Raw genomic sequence first — 16184 nt, 5'->3', positions numbered from 1 at the left:
CCTTCAGGGAGTGACCGGGCGTAAGTTTACGGTTTCCTTCTCTCCACTGGGAGGCAAGTGAAACTTTCAAGGCCGCTAGGGCCTGGGCAGAGAAGCACACGCGGGGCAAGGTCGGAGAGCAGAGGCGGCAGGGGTCTGCGATGTGGGCAGACCTGCCTGCCCGAGCGCCCACCCGGCGGAACAAACGGGCCCCACTCCTTCATGCCTCCAACTGCGCGTCTGCAAAACGGGGATGCATACCATCGCTGCCCGCGGGCCGCTAGGCTAAACCAGTTAGAAACGTTATTACACACAACCTTTCCAACCACAATCCACTATCACAGCACTTGCTGGCTCTAATGAGAGAGCGTCAACACTGGCTGGGGCGGGGGGAGGCACTCTTCATGGCAGCATAAAGGACCCTGATTTGCAGCTAGTGGATCCACCGTGGGGCCAGGGAGCAGGGGGTGGAACCCAGAGCGCGCACGGAGGGAGAGGTTTGCAAGTGCGGCTCCATATGCCGGCTGAAGCCACCAAACCTTCACTTCGGAGAATCCCCAGACATAACGGAGTCTTTCATGGAAATAGAAACCCCTAAATCGTGCCTAAAAAAAAAAAAAAGACACTGCTTCTACAATATTATGTTCCATGCTTGCTTTTATAGCTAAAATACACAGAGATAAAAAAGATATAGATAGATAGATAGATAGATAGATAGATAGATAGATATAGATATAGATATAGATATATAGATATACACACACACACACACACACATACATAGGGGCACCTGGGTGGCTCAGTCGGTTAGGCCTCCATCTCTGGCTCAGGTCTCAATCTCGTGGTTCGTGAGTTTGAGCCCCACGTCGGGCTCTGTGCCGACAGCTCAGAGCCTGGAGCCTGCTTCGGATGCTGTGTCTCCTCTCTCTGCCCCTCCCCCACTCACACTGTCTCTTTCAAAGATAAACATTGAAAAAATTTTTTTAAATGTGTATATATATATATATGTATATATATATATATATATATATATATATACACATGTATTTTTAAAATTTGCAATCCAAATACCCCAGTTGTATGCCAAGATATCACTTCCTCAGTACACGAAGGGTGGTTATGAGGACAGAATCCAACCCTCCTTTTCTCCACGGAGGGGAAAAAGCTTTCTTTTCACATAAAAGCTTTCTCGTGAAGGGGGACAGAGTTAGATCTAGCTTCCTGGCTGAGCCGACTGAGAACTTCCTTCCTGATCAACCCTCGATTACAATGGATTGTTGAGGGGGTCCTGTCAGTGCTATGGAACAAAGCAGAAACTTATCTGCCGGATACAGCTGGACACCATGCCTTTTTCAATCAGGAGAGTAGGTCCTTTCTGATCGTAAGGGCTTGGCGTGGTGGGGCTAGGAAAGGCATGGGGGGGGGGGGGGGGGGCCAGGGCATAGCAGAATATACTCATCCCGATCTCACTCCTCCTTCACTAACTCCTTGCCCTTTTGTCAGACCCCGTCCCTGATGTTTCTAGAAGGCCCTCACCTATGCCCCAGGGCAGGGGACCCTGGGCGAGTACGCCTCAGTTCTATTTTGTCCAGATGTTTCCTGAGTGCCTAGCACGAGGCAGGCACAGCGCTGAGCCTCAGGACTGCGGATGACCCGGCCCCGGGGAAGTCCAGAAAAAAAAAAAAAAGCCAAACCTGGCTCCTGCCGCTACAGAATATCCTGGGAGTCTGTCTCCTCTCCATCCACCGCCCAATCTCCAGGGACAAAAGTCACTGCTATCCGGGGCTCACCCACCTCAGGGTTTCTAAGGAAGGATATCACGGTGGCTGGAGAAGGCATCCAGAGTTGGCAAGAGGTCAGAGGGAAGAGGTTTTGTCATCATGTCACCAAACACACATAGTAGCTCCTGTGCCCAAGTTCACAAACTCCTGCTGTTGGCATTCTAGGCTCCCCATAAAATGGGTCTGCCTGCTCTGACCCAAATAATAATAGCCAACATCCAGCAGGTGCTCAATCCGGCGTAAGCCAGGCACTGTGCTAATCGCCTGATATATGCCATCTCGTTTAACCCACGGCCGTAAACAGCAGAGCCCATTCAAACTCAGGTGGTTTGAGAGCCTATACTCTTTTTTTCTTTTTTTTTAACATTTATTTATCTTTGAGAGACAGAAAGAGACAGCACGAGCCGGAGAGGGGCAGAGAGAGAACGAGACACAGAATCCGAAGCAGCCTCCAGGCTCTGAGCAAGCTGTCAGCACAGAGCCTGACGCGGGGCTCGAACCCACGAACAGTGAGGTCATGACCTGACCCTAAGTCGGACGCTCAACCGACTGAGCCACCCAGGTGCCCCCGAGAGCCTATACGCTTAACTACGGCCCACATCCGACGCGCCCCTAGCGTGCTGGCCTCTGGCCTGCACACGTCCTTCCCTCTGCCCGCGCCACTGCCCCTGCCCGTCTCCCCAGCATCCCCGATGCCACCTGTCCCCAAATGCCACCTGGCCACAGGCCCGTCTGCTACTCCCTTAGATGACCCTCCGCTGTCATTTGCTCTCTTGACTCCTGCCACGGTGTCGTCGCTGCCGCGGTAACCTACCACCGAAATTTACTCCAAAGGCAACAGACCCAAACACCTACAGGCCCCAGGCAGGTAACAAACCCAGGAAGCCGGGGTGTGTGAGGCCACAGGGGCTGTGTGCTCATTCTGTGACCAAGCATAATGGCTGCTTGATCACGCCACCCCTGGAAACCGTTCAGGCCGAACAAAACAGGTCCCACCGTGTCCCTGGGCTGCCACCATGTTAGCCAGTCTCCACCCAGCTCTAGCCACTCTCTACAGGGCGGCCTGAGTGAGTTCTCCGACAACACCCCTGAAATGTGACCGCGTCACTCCCCAGCCAGAAGCACCCTCTCGGGCTTCTCCATCACCCAGGATGAGGCCCCAACTCCTGAGGTGGACGGGGAGAGACCCTGTAAGATCTGGAGACAGTCTGTCCTCCCCACCCTCCAGCCCAAGCACCTCCCATACGCACCCATCCGACACCTGCGGGCCTCTGCCCCCTGTTCCCTTCCTCTGGAACGGTCTTCCCCGCCCCTGCCGCTCTTACACTAGCTATTCAACTGTTACTTTATTTTTTAATATTTACTTTTTTTTTTTTAATTTTTTTTTTTCAACGTTTATTTATTTTTGGGACAGAGAGAGACAGAGCATGAACGGGGGAGGGGCAGAGAGAGAGGGAGACACAGAATCGGAAACTGGCTCCAGGCTCTGAGCCATCAGCCCAGAGCCTGACGCGGGGCTCGAACTCCCGGACCGCGAGATCGTCACCTGGCTGAAGTCGGACGCTTAACCGACTGCGCCACCCAGGCGCCCCTTTAATATTTACTTTTGAGAGAGAAGAGAAAGACAGAGCATGAGCGGGGGAAGGGCAGAGAGAGAGAGGGAGACACAGAATCCGAAGCAGGCGCCGGGCTCCGAGCAGTCAGCCCAGAGCCCGACGTGGGGCTCGAACCCACGAACTGTGAGATCGTGACCTGAGCTGAAGTCGGAAACTTAAAACAACTGAGCCACCCAGAGGCCCCTTCACTGTTACTTTTTTTTTTTTTTTCTAATTTCTAACACCGGCCTGAATCTTTACTATACATCTCAAAGTCAAAGCCAAAAAAAAATTCCCAGCCCCAGTTTGGATCAAATAGCTAAGAACAGAGAAGATGGTCTTAAAGTTGGACAGAATGCAAATGAAGAGAAAGAAAGGAAAATGGGCCCCCCAGCCGAGAGTTCCAAGAACTACAACCCAGAGGGAGGAAAGTATAAACAGAAGAGGAAGACAAAGGGGTTTGTAGGAGATGCGCCCACCTGCTCTGCCCTCTCATCCATATGTGCCCGGCCTGGCACGTCCGCCCCCAAGCTCCGGCCTCCATTCCACAGACGGATGAAATCTGGGCTTTCTTTAGGCAAATCACATGGAAGCAGAGAGCGAAATCCCCAGGGCCTTTCCAATTCCCACTGAATGCCACCCAAAGGTCAAGAATACTTCATGGGCCGTGGTTCCTTGGTCGGTTTTATACTGTTTCCTTATTTTGAAGTACTTTGTTCTGAACACAAAGCCAAGGCTGAATTCATGTGTTCCAGCTCAGAGGTCATAAAGCAGCAGCCCAGTGACCAGATTGTATTCGGCCGGCTGTGTTTACGAAATAAGAACGAGTTACCAATATTTAAAAATCAGAAGGGGCGCCTGGGTGGTGCAGTCGGTTAAGCGTCCGACTTCAGCCAGGTCACGATCTCGCGGTCCAGGAGTTCAAGCCCCGCATCGGGCTCTGGGCTGATGGCTCAGAGCCTGGAGCCTGTTTCCGATTCTGTGTCTCCCTCTCTCTCTGCCCCTCCCCTGTTCATGCTCTGTCTCTCTCTGTCCCCAAAATAAATAAATGTTGAAAAAAAAAATTTTTTAAATCAGAAGACTTCCAGGGCGCCTGGATGGTTCAGTCAGTTACACATCTGACTTCAGCTCGTCACGATCTCATGGCTCGTGAGTTCAAGCCCCGCGTCGGGCTCTGTGCTGACAGCTCAGAGCCTGGAGCCTTGCTTCGGATTCTGCGTCTCCCTCTCTCTCTGCCCCTCTCCCGTGCTCACTGTTCCTCTCTCACAAAAATAAACACTAAAAAAAGGTTTTTTTAAATAATAAAAATAGAAATCATAAGACTTCCGATTAAAAATGTAGGTTTGGACTTCTCCTGCAACACTGGAAAATGTGGTAACGACCTGCCTGTGATCCTGCGTGGCAGTGAGTGGCTAGAGTAAAGGGGCAGCCGCCCTTTACACGGTGGCACACATGCTCCCCAGCGTGCCCCAGGCCTATAGGGCTCCAGGCCAGCCGAGCTCTCAGGCCCTATCCTATGAGGACAATTCAGCTGAACCAGACCCTCATGAGGTTCGAGAAGAGGAAGAACCACACGTTTTTACAGCTAGATAAGTCCTTCCCACAAAGAGCAAACAAGGCAAGAGGGACCCCAGTGCCAAAGAGAGCCCAAATTCCAATGACCTAACTCAGTTATCCAGTCCAAGGAACATTCATTCTCCAGGGAGGGCCGGATGTGGGGTCCCCTGCCCCTGGAACCGTGACCTAAGGGGATCGCCCTCCTCACTGAGTCTCACTGAGTCTCATGCTCCAAAGCTGGCCTTTCGTTTGTCCTTCCTGTCTACTTCCCCAATATTGACTCCTAAGTTCTCAATTTCAGCCCAACCACCAGGATGTAAAATTGAGCCCAATGCCTGTGCACAGGAAGAGAGGAGGAACAGCCAACGTGGAGGAGAAAGCCACAGTTTTTCACGGGGTTGAGTCGTGGGTGTCCTTTGTGGTCTGGTTTTTCACTTGCCCACATTTTCCGGTCCCCTGTGATGATCCAATACAACTTGTACGATGAAACCCCATCGGCTGGGCTATTTTTTTTTAATTTTTTTATTCATGTTTGAGAGGCAGAGAGAGACACTGTGAGCGGGAGAGGGTCAAAGAGAGAGAGAGGGAGACACAGAATCCGAAGCAGGCTCCGGGCTCTGAACTGTCCGCACAGAGCCTGACGTGGGGCTTGAATTCACGGACCACGAGATCATGACCTGAGCCGAAGTCGGACGCTTAACCAACTGAGCCACCCAGGCGCCCAGCTATGAGAAGGAGCTCCAGGTACGAAACTCCAATTTAGAATACCATGTCTTATAGGAAATAAAAGTTAAAAAACAAAAAAACAAGATAAAGACAGAAACCAGCTTCCTTTTGGGAAAGAGAATTCAGCCTAAAATGCTCCCTCTTGCACAGTTCACTTCGTGGCATGTGGCACATCAGTTAAGAGCCTGAGTCCGGAGTCAGAAGACCTGCGTTCGATGCCACCGGCACTTCTTGGCTGCATGACCTCGGGTATGTTTCAACCTCCAAGAGCATCAGTTTGCTCTCCTGTTGATGAGGATCCTGCAAGCGCTGGGAGCACCCAGTGACGGCCAGCACAAGCGGAGTGCTCCTGGACACTGCCTGGCACATGGGAGGGGCTCAATACCCGAGAGCCGTTACCAGAAGGGAAGGAGTTAAGAAATGTCCAAATCAAGGAGTTTACCCCAGCAAAGGGAGAACGGAGAGCTGCCTTCTGGGCTCCCCGAACGCAAAGATGGGATGGGGGCGGTCTGGGGACTGGCATCCCTCTCAGCGCTTCCTCTCAAGAGCCCGGGTTCCCTTCGCAGGTGGCCCCAGGGAGAGCACCGCACCCCCAAACCACCAGAGACATGCTGCTGTGAGCCATCTAAGCCCTCCCGGGTGCCCTCCCCGACTCGGAGGCTGAGAAGCTGACGGTTCTGGCTCACGGAGCTCCGGAGCAAACGTGAACTCAGACCTCCCCAAGGCGATGGGTACAGAGCGGGGCTCTCCAGCTCGCACCCAGCTGCCACCGCGCCGTTTCGACGCGGCTGCTCTCTGCGGGCGGAGGGGAGAGATGGCATCTCATGGCAGGGGGGCCCGAGGCAACAGACAGGATCCCCCACGAAGACCGGGAGGGCTGAGGAAGTAAAAGGCTTCAAGTCTGGGTTAGATGGCTGCAACCCAGCATGCCGGGCGCTTGCTCATTTTAATTGGTGCCTCCGCCGGCCCGGTGACACCCGGCACTCTGCCTCGGCGAGGCCCCAAGAAAGCCAAATGCCCAGGCTCCCTGGGAGGCCGTGAAAATCTAATTGCTGCTTGGTCTCCAGCTGCCATGCTGCCTCCGCTTCCTGGCTTGCCGGCGGCCACCCGCTGTGCCAGGAGCGAGGCAAACAGGATTCAGATCCTGGCCTGGGTTCAGGACCCCTATATTCCACAGAAGAAGCCCCGTCTCTGGCCACGACAGTAACGCCTGCCTATGACTAGCCGAACACTCACCACGGGCGGCACACATGTGATCTTACCAAATGCCCCCCAGCAACCCTCCTGGGAGATGCTAGCATGAGCCGACGCCACAGATGAGGAGACTGAGGCTCAGAGAGGCTGAGATCCCTATTCAGGTAGGAGTGGAAGCCTGGAGCTTGACTCTCCGGAGCCCACGTGCTTAACCAGGCCACCATCCGGGGTATCACGGGTGACGAAAGCTACAACGGGTCCTCTGGGCTGCATTCACTCTTTTTGGCAAGATGCTGGAGACGCTTGGTCAGGGAAAGAACCGTGGGCACAGATTTCTGTTGATGGAGAGCCCACCTTGGGGGTGATCATCCTCGGGTGGACAGCCCCCACTGCTCTTTCCCAGCTCATCCCGGCCACACCTGCCCCCAGGCCAACAGCTCTGGCCCACCTTGCCTGAACGAAGACTGTGGAAAAGGAGCCAAGGGTGCCACATGTTGGCCCCTGTGGTGGGTGGGGGGGAAGGGGGTGCACCTGGAGACAGGGGAGCAGTGGTCCTCTACGTTGCTAGACCTCACACCGAGTTAGGCAACTCCTGATGGCATGCCAGGCATCAGGGTGAAGGAGGAAGACGGGGCTCCTCTGCTCTGTCACCTTACGCCTTATCCCTGCATGGCCTGTCACCTGGAAACCATGGGCCACCGAAGTAGCCTAGGAAGGAGCGCCTGGCTGGCTCAGTCAGTAGAGCATGCCGCTCTTGATCTCAGGGTCGTGAGTTCGAGCCCCACGTTGGGTGTAGAGATTGCTAAAATAAATAAACTTAAAAAAAAACAAACAAACCCAAAGTAGCTCATGAGACTAAGTGTGTCAGCCCCTCCCCTCGACCCTAATCCTTCTTACACCCAGAGAAAGCAGCGAGTACAGGCCCATCTTAGGCAGCTGTTGGGTTAGAAGGCAATGAGAAGGCAAAAGGTGAGTGTGACCAGAATTCCCTTGGAAAATCCTCTGTATTGCCCACGGCGTTCACCCTCTACGGTCTAATGGCGGCCTAGACCGCTGCCTGATACACAATGCAGGCCACGAGCGATTTCTAAACCACGCTGTCACACGTCAGCCCCACTGACCATGTTCAAGGTTATTCCTAATTTCCAGGCTTTAAATACCTCTGCTTATACCTGCCCCCTTTATCAACCTGACATCTTCTGCCTATGAGTCATTCGTTAGCATTTCGGCAGCCGCTCTTATAGCCCAGAGAGATGTCTGAATCTTGGATGAAATCCATTCTTGCCCACAAAGGGAAGAAGAAAATCCCAACCCTCCAACTCCCTGCAGGGATAATATTCCAGCATAGGCCATCCCTAGCACAGGGTCAAAGGTCACAGGCAGCACAGCCAGGCTCCTGCATGGGAGGAGGAAAGGAAAAGGAAAGGAGTGTTATACAGGCCGAACTGTGTCCCTCTAAAATTCCTATTTTTTTTTGTTGTTGTGTTTTGTTTTTCTACATTTATTTATTTATTTATTTTTGACAGACAGAGAGAGACAGGGCACAAGCGGCGGAGGGGCAGAGAGCGAGGGAGCCACAGAATCCGAAGCCGGCTCCGGGCTCCGAGCTGGCAGCGCAGAGCCCGACGCGGGGCTCGAACCCACAAAACGCGAGATCATGACCCGAGCCGAAGTCGGACGCTCAACCGGCTAAGCCACCCAGGCGCCCCTAAAATTCCTATGTTGAAGTACTAACCCCCAGGACCCCAGAGTGTGGCTGTGTTTGGAGACGGAGCTTTGAAAGCAGTAATGAAGGTAAAATGAGTCATATGGCTGGGCCTTAAGCCAATCTGACTGGTGTCCTTGTAAGAACAGATTAGGACACAGACACACAGACTCGGGGACAAACACGTGAGGACGCAGTCAGAAGGCGGCTGTCTGAAGGTAAAGGAGAAGGGCTTCAGAGAAAAGCTGACCCTCCCGCGGAAGAGATGTTGGACTTCCTTCCGGCCTCCAGAACAAGGTTCACGGCCTTAGAAAGCTGGCTTGGTTCTCAGTGGCTCATGCCCACGTAGCTGCCAACTCCGCTGAAGGCCTCCGTCTAAATCCTGCCAACTCCTTAATACCGAAAGGGTTTACATCAGCCACGGACTGGGTGTCGATGGTGGGAGCCTCTAGGACAATCGGCTGTACTGGGGAAAATGAGACTCTGAGTGCCAGTTAGGAGAGAAGGCAGGGGGAGATACCGCCCGCCTCTGACCAGGTCCCTGACACCACTCCCACGAGCTAGCGACAAGGCCCCAGAAAACCCAGTTAGGTTTATTTCCACCATGAGCTGTTGAGTGCCTAGGTACCGTAGGCATCGAGCTGGGTGATGCCAAGATGAATGGAACGCAGGGCCCAGCAGGTGATCAGACGGCTAAACAAGTCATTACCACGCAGTAAGCTACTTGTAATAGTGGGAGCCTCCTCTAGACACCAAAGCAGGAAAGGGCAGTGAGTGATTAGCCCTGTCAGGAAGGGGGAGGTCCGGAGAAGCCTTCGAAGAGACGGGAGTATCGGCAGGATCTCCAAGATAGAACTGGAAGCAAGCAACAATGGCAGCAAACCAGAGGCTGGGCAGAGTCACCAGCAAGGCAGAGCGGCTGAAGAACGCTTGGGCCTTTCACAGAGCCCGAAGCGGCCTGACACTGTGGCAAAGGCAGGAAAATGGGACCATTCAGGCAAGAAGGCACCGGGGCACACAAGGCCGAGGGCGCTGGCTAAAGAGTTTGGCCCGCATCCCGTAGGGGTCGGCAAGGTCCTGGGGGGCTGTGAGCTCGGGAAAGTACCGGGACCGATTTGTGGTTCAGACAGACTGTTCAAGACCACGGGGACGGGGGACTTTAGGGAGAAGGTCAATGCCAAAATCCAAGCATGAAACAACAAAGGCATGAACTGAGGCGCAGTAGGTCTCCTCCGAAATCTCTTCTTTCCTCAGAGAGGCCCGACCAATTTGCCAGCGAGGCTTGGTGGGTTCCCACCAGCTCTTGGAGGTTTGAGCAAATGATCTACTAAGAGGGTGAGAGGGGAAACTGAGGCACCAACACACTGCACGGAAAGTACACTTTCCCTGGACCTTCCCTTTTTTTTTTTTTAAATGTTTTATTATTTGTTTTTGAAAGGGGGGGTGGGGAGGGGTGGGAAGAGAGGAAGACAGAATCCAAAGCAGGCTCCAGGCTCCCAGCTGTCAGCACAGAGCCTGACACGGGGCTTGAACCCACAAACTGCGAGATCATGACCTGAGCTAAAGTCAGGTGCTTAACCAACTAAGCCACCCAGGTGCCCCTATATTTCATTCTTCTTATACAGCCAAAAGGAGCCACCAACTTCACCAAGGTAAGAATAGCCTCACCAGGGGGCGCCTGCGTGGCTACATCAGTTGGCAGTCCGACTTCAGCTCAGGTCATGATCTCAAAGCTCCTGGGTTCAGGCCCTGCGACAGGCTCTGTGCTGACCGCTCGGAGCCTGGAGCCCGCTTCCAATTCTGTGTCTCCCTCTCTCTCTGCCCCTCTCCTGCTGGAGCACTGTCGCGCTCTCTCTCTCTCTCTCTCTCAAATATAAATAAACATTAAAAAAAAAAAAAAGAATAGCCTCGCCAGTGGCCCATCCAAGGTTGGTTTTATTGTCTACTTGGCCTATTTCCCACTCAAGCTCCGTCACTGGTTCCAAACCTGATCCTGACACAGAACTAGGTTGCTCTTCCCACTGATCCGCAGGAGAGCCCAACACCCCGGCCATCGGCTGACACTATGCGAGGACTTAAAAGCGGCACTCACGACAATGACCAGGATTCCAATTTAGAATCCTGAGCTGGACTATTTCCAGAATGATCCACACCCTTAGCATGTCAACCACCCTCCCTTGTGGTCCATTCCCTTGTTGGCCATGGACGTGACCACCCCTTCGCTAGGGAGTATCCTACTTTCAAGCTGAGACGAGGTCACGTTCATTTACATCACTTTCTTCAAAGCACCTCACACAGGGTGTAGGGGCAGGTATCAGAGGGGCGTTACCGCTTACTAGCTGTCTGACTTGGGACAAGTCACTTAACCTCTCTGAGGCTGTTTCTTCCTCTGTAAATCTGGAAAGTGACAACACGCTCATCTTGATCAGATTAATATATACAAATGCTAAGGGCCGGCACTCGCATTTATCAAGGGCTTGTGATGGAGAGGAAAAAAGGGAGAAGGAGGAGGAAGGGAGTCAGACAGTCCTGGGTTCAAATGTGACCTCAGCCACTTGCTTGGCTGTGTGACCCTGGGCATGTTATTTCACCTCTCTGACTCATGGTCTCCTCCTCCTTAAAATAGGAATAGTGTCTGTGCTACCAAAGGATCTTAGTTAAGATAACAGATAAGAGGAGCTTTCACACTCAGCTTGCTAGCTCTAGGGCATCTAAGAAGTGAGTCTGAAATCAGAGCCACTGATTTCTCAGCCCTGAATGGCGCTTAGGGAAGAGATTGATAGTCTAACCTTCCTAGACCACCCAGATCTACCATGGGCGGGGGCGGAGGGGGGGGGGGCGGAGTGAATTTGCCAAGCAAGGAGAGGCCAGTTTACAGGGAGCCAGGTCTCCCGTCATACTCTCAGCCACAGGAACAATGCTGTCCTTCATCATTTCCAAGGGGACGCTGCTGAGCTCCCTGCAACCTGACTGTGTTCTCTCTGGACAAAGGAGACGGAAGGGCCAGGCTCGTCTTTCCCGGGGCCCAAGTGTGTTCCCATGTGATCTGGAGGACAGCAACAGCCCTCTGTCCTAGCTCAGGAGCATGGCCAGCGGGCAGCACGTCCATTTGGTAAGGAGCTCCTAAAGCACTGACCCCTGACATCTCAGGACCCTCCACAAAACGAAAGTTTATTTTAAGCTCTCCCGGACACCAGGCCTGAGCATGCGAGGGAAATGGCTCCGGGACAAGGACCAGGAAGCTTTTTAAGGTCTCCCATCCTGCCAGAAACACAATTAAAATGTAAAAAATTTAAAGCTCGCCTCTCTTGGGCTCACTTCATGCCAGGCTCTGGTTTAGAGGAAGACACAAAACAAAACCCCAAACCCTCAAATCAATGGATCACGACAAATGCTCGGCTCCTTCCTGCTTGTCCTGGGCAGCAGCAAGGGTCTGAGCACCCACGTGGAGAAGCACTCAACTCTGCTTTCCTGCCAAAGGTTTCGGGTTGGACAGAGGAGGCCAGGGTTGAAATCGGTGTCTTTCGCTTTTCTTTTTCCTTTTTTTTTTTTTTTTTCTTTTTTAAGTAGGCTTCACGCCCAGCACAGAGCCCAATACGGGGCTTGAACTCACAACCCTGAGATCAACACCTGAGCTGAGATCAAGAGTCGGATGGCTCACCAACTGAGCCATCCAGGTGCCCCTGTTTCCTTTTTTAACAAGGAATGGGGCAGGGAAGTTAGCCAAAGGGCCAATTTGCCTGAGGTCCCCACCGAGCATCCACAAACAAAGCCAGCGTACCTCAAGGGCAAGGGGGGTAAGGCACTGAGGGAACGGAGAGCCCCGGGAGGGGAGGCTCCTCCCCGGAAGAATCCCTAAGCTGGGGGTGCAAGATTAGGACCCCACAATCTCCTAGTACTTTCTGTGTCAGAACTCAGGGGTCAAATGCAAGGCCAGGCATTAGCATAGGTGCATCTATTACCAGACCACCAAGCCCACAACTCACCCCCTGAAACAGAAGAGCTGTGCCCCTCCCCTGGCCGCCCCCCCCCCCCCCCCCCCCCGCCAGTCTTACTTCTGCGAGGCAGCTCCTCTTGGCCCAGGCCGTTGGAGGGAGCTAGTGGGGCACCGCCACCCTCATCCAAGGTCAGGATGAGGGGAACGTCGTCATCTAAACTCACAGCCATATTCTCTTCTCCTGCAGCCCTCAGGATGTGATGTCCAGAGCTTTGAATAGTCTCTGCTTTGAGCTCTCGTTCAAAGCCACTGGCCCAGAGGTACTTCCCAGAAACTCCTCCATCAGAGGCATCTTCTAGGTTTCGGGGGGAGGGGGGTAAAAAGAGAAAAACAATCATTAAAATACAACCACTGATGAAAACATTCTGGAATCAGACAGTGGCAATGGTTGCATAACCATGCAAAGTACTAAAAACTACGGAATTGTACCCTTTAAAATGGTGGATTTTTTTATGGTATGTGAATTCTATCTCAATAAAGGGTATTACAGGGGTGCCCGGGTGGCTCAGTCGGTTAAGCGTCCGACTTCAGCTCACGTCATGATCTCATGGTTCGTGGGTTTGAGCCCCGCGTCAGGCTCTGTGCTGACAGCTCAGAGCCTGGAGCCTGCTTCAGATTCTGTGTCTCTCTCTCTCTCTCTCTCTGCCCCTCCCCCGCTCCCTCTCTCTCTCTCAAAAATAAATAAACATTAAAAAAAACTTTTTTTAAATAAAAAATAAATAGAGTATTACAGTAATAGCATTAAAGTATGGCAGGGAACTGTGTAAGAATAAATACTGAAAATTTAAGCATAATTATGTTTGGAGATTGAGATTATGGCTAATATGTTCCACCACCTCCATCCCTCTTGACCCTTGTTTATGTGTTTTGTGAAGATTTTCGACTTAAAAAAAAACCATTAAAATAATAGTAGTTAATACTCATTGAGCATTTACTATGTACCAGGGGTTTTCTAGCAATTTTTAAGTAAAGCTGATTGAAACTTCATTAACAGTAAGTAGGATTTTCTTTTTAAGTTTATTTATTCTGAGAGAGAGACAGAGCAAGCGGGGTAGGGGTGGGGGTAGGGGGGAGGCAGGTAGGGGAGAGAGAATCCCAAGCAGGCTCCCCACTGTCAGTGCAGAGCTGGGCTTGAACTCACAAAGGGTGAGATCGTGTCCTGAGCCGAAACCAAGAGCCGGACGCTTAACCGACTGAGCCACCCAGGAACCCCGCAAGTTATTAACCCCCCTACTAGCCCCCATTACAGAATGAGAGACTTCAGGCTCAGAGACATTAAGTGACTTGACCAAGAACCCACAGCTCCAAAGCCAAACTTTGAACTACACAGTCTGGCTCCGGACCGGTTATCCTAGCCACCACACTACAATTTCTCCCAGACCCAGCCTCGGTGTTTACACAGCACCTAGCTTCAAAGACGTGCAGAGTCAGCGTGCCAGATCACCCACACTTGCCCATATCATTCTTATATAAGCATTATTTCCCAGATTTAGGTGTTTCAGGAGGAAGGAGACGAGCATTTTTTTAAATGACCTCGCGTCACACAGCAAATGGCGCTCATCCTGGACTCCCCATTTAGAACCCGCAGAACTAGCCTGGTGCGGTTTCCTATTTATACACATTCCCGCTTCCGCTGAGTGGGACCAAAAGCAAAGACTCAGCAGATCGGACGGCAGACCCTTGAACTTAAAGACAGCAGCAGGTTCCTTCCTCAAGCCGAGGCCTTCTGGGCCCCACCAAGTCTGTCTCCAAACTAAACCACTAAATGGCAAGCCGGCCACTTGCTTCTTTCACACGCCACCAGCAAACCCCTGGGCAAGTTCCTGTGCGTCAACATCTTCTTAAAACTAGGCAGTGAAAGTGAGCGCCATTGTATTTGTGAAGCCCGGAGCCGCTCTGCCCAGCCAACTTCCTGTGCGACTTTTTTAAGTTTCCCCCAAATCCGGGGATTAATTTTGCTTGGAAACCTCAACAGTGGAGACGCGAGGGAGGAAATCCCAGATGAGACGCCGCCACTCGCCACTCGGGCAGTCTTAAGCAGCGTGTGTTTTATTTGTTTTCTCTTCCGTTTAACTTTTCACCACAGGTATTTTCAAACGTATTCGAAAATAGACCGAATACGTAAATGAACTTCCTTGCATCCCTTGCGCGCGGCTTTGACAGTGATCAACGTTTTCTCATTCTCTCCCTGCCATTTACTTTGTAGGTGAGAGGATCTACCAACCTTCTCCACTCATCAAGAAGAGGTTTCTAAATTTTTTTTTATCATTGTTACCATAATGGCTAGAGGTTTTTATTTTAACTGTTTAATGTATGACTGCTTGCTAACAATGCATGCGGTATGTTAGTTCCGTGGCTCTCTACCAGGGTGATTTGGGCCCTCAGGGGACACCAGGAACATACGGAGACATTTTTGATTATCATGACTAGGGGGGAGGGGTGCTAGTAGGTAGAGGCCAGGGATGCTCCTAAACACCCACCCTGCAACGCACAGGCGAGACCTGCCACAACAGAGAAATATGTGGCTCCAATGTCAACAGTGCTGCTGTTGAGAAATCCTATTTAGCTAATATCCCCACTTCACAGATGGGGAAAACTGGGGCTCAGAGGGGCTAATTTAACCTGCCTTTTATAAGCAGGGAAGTGGTGAGAGCCCAGATTTCAACAGCTTAATTTCAGACTGTCTGAATGCGGGGGCCCTCCCCACTCAACCATTACCATCTACCTCCCGGCAGAACCAGACCAGCAATTTGAATTCCAGCCCATCGTCTTGCAGAGAGGGGAAAAGTGAGGTCCAGAGGGGAGCAGGGACTGGCCCAAGGTCACACAGTGCAGGACTCCTGAGTCCCAGCCCAGTGCTCCTTCGGTGGGCTCTGCTCCTCCCTCTATAGCGGACCCAGTAAGGGTCATCCGTGGGGACAGGTCCCAGGAAAGCGGGCCAGCAGCCATCCAGACTCAGGCACGAGACCCTGCGGGTGGGGCGCCTGAGGGCGCCAGGGAGCTGAGCAGATGGCGGGGTCGGGTGGGGGACAAGGAATGCGGGCTCCAGCTCCACGTGCTCCCGGCTCTGGTCCGGGCCCCAACTTGGGGGTCGCCCCAGGAAGCCGGGAGCGAGGAGAGGGGGCGCCAAGCACCGGCCTGGGCTGGAGGGAGAAAAGCGCGGCGATGACTTCCCGAAGTCCCTCTGGGCCCGCCCTGCCCGCCTCCCACAGCCCAGAGCGCGGCGCAACCCCTTACTCCATGCCCTCTGACCCCTGGCCCCTGCCCTCTCCGTCAGGCCATCGCTCGCACCCCTCAGATTCTTACACGCGCCGCCCCAGCAACCCGGACCGCGCGCCGGGGTCCGCACCGCGCAGCCCAGCCCGCCGGCGCCGCCGCCGCCGCCAAAGCCCCGAGCCTGGAGCTGTTGCAGCCGCCGCAGGCGCCGCCACTTCAGCCGCTGCCACCACGGCAGCTGCGCCAGCTCTCTCCTCCGCCGCTTACCGTCCCTTCAACCCCCCGGCCCCGCCCCATTCCACCTCTTTGCCGCGGCCTATTGGCTACCCAGGCAGCATGATGAGCTCTGATTGGGCAAGCTTCACGTCCTTCCCCAGTTCTCGCCCGCTGCTGATGCAGGATCCCCTGCCCACCTCCTTGGGAAGAGGTGGGAC

General features: G+C 53.1%; 1 protein-coding gene across 2 annotated transcripts in view; it reads right to left on the bottom strand.

Annotated features, from left to right (window-relative positions):
- Positions 1–16024, bottom strand: part of TPCN1 (two pore segment channel 1) — a 63154-nt gene extending 47130 nt beyond the window's left edge. Inside the window, exons 1-2 of one of the 2 annotated variants that reach the window (XM_043557668.1) lie at positions 15841–16024; positions 12593–12826 (exon numbers count right to left, since the gene is read on the bottom strand). In XM_043557668.1, the coding sequence (XP_043413603.1) occupies positions 12593–12704 (112 nt within the window). In that variant the 5' untranslated portion in view covers positions 12705–12826; positions 15841–16024. Of the gene's footprint in view, positions 1–12592; positions 12830–15840 lie in introns of both variants that reach the window. The other variant, XM_043557669.1, reaches the window with a different exon arrangement.
- Between the last annotated feature and the right edge of the window lie 160 nt (positions 16025–16184).

The sequence above is a fragment of the Prionailurus bengalensis genome, chromosome D3, assembly GCF_016509475.1.
Source record: "Prionailurus bengalensis isolate Pbe53 chromosome D3, Fcat_Pben_1.1_paternal_pri, whole genome shotgun sequence".
Classification (NCBI taxonomy): domain Eukaryota; kingdom Metazoa; phylum Chordata; class Mammalia; order Carnivora; family Felidae; genus Prionailurus; species Prionailurus bengalensis.
Note: the sequence above shows the minus strand (reverse complement) of the source record. Positions and strands in the feature narration are given on the sequence as shown.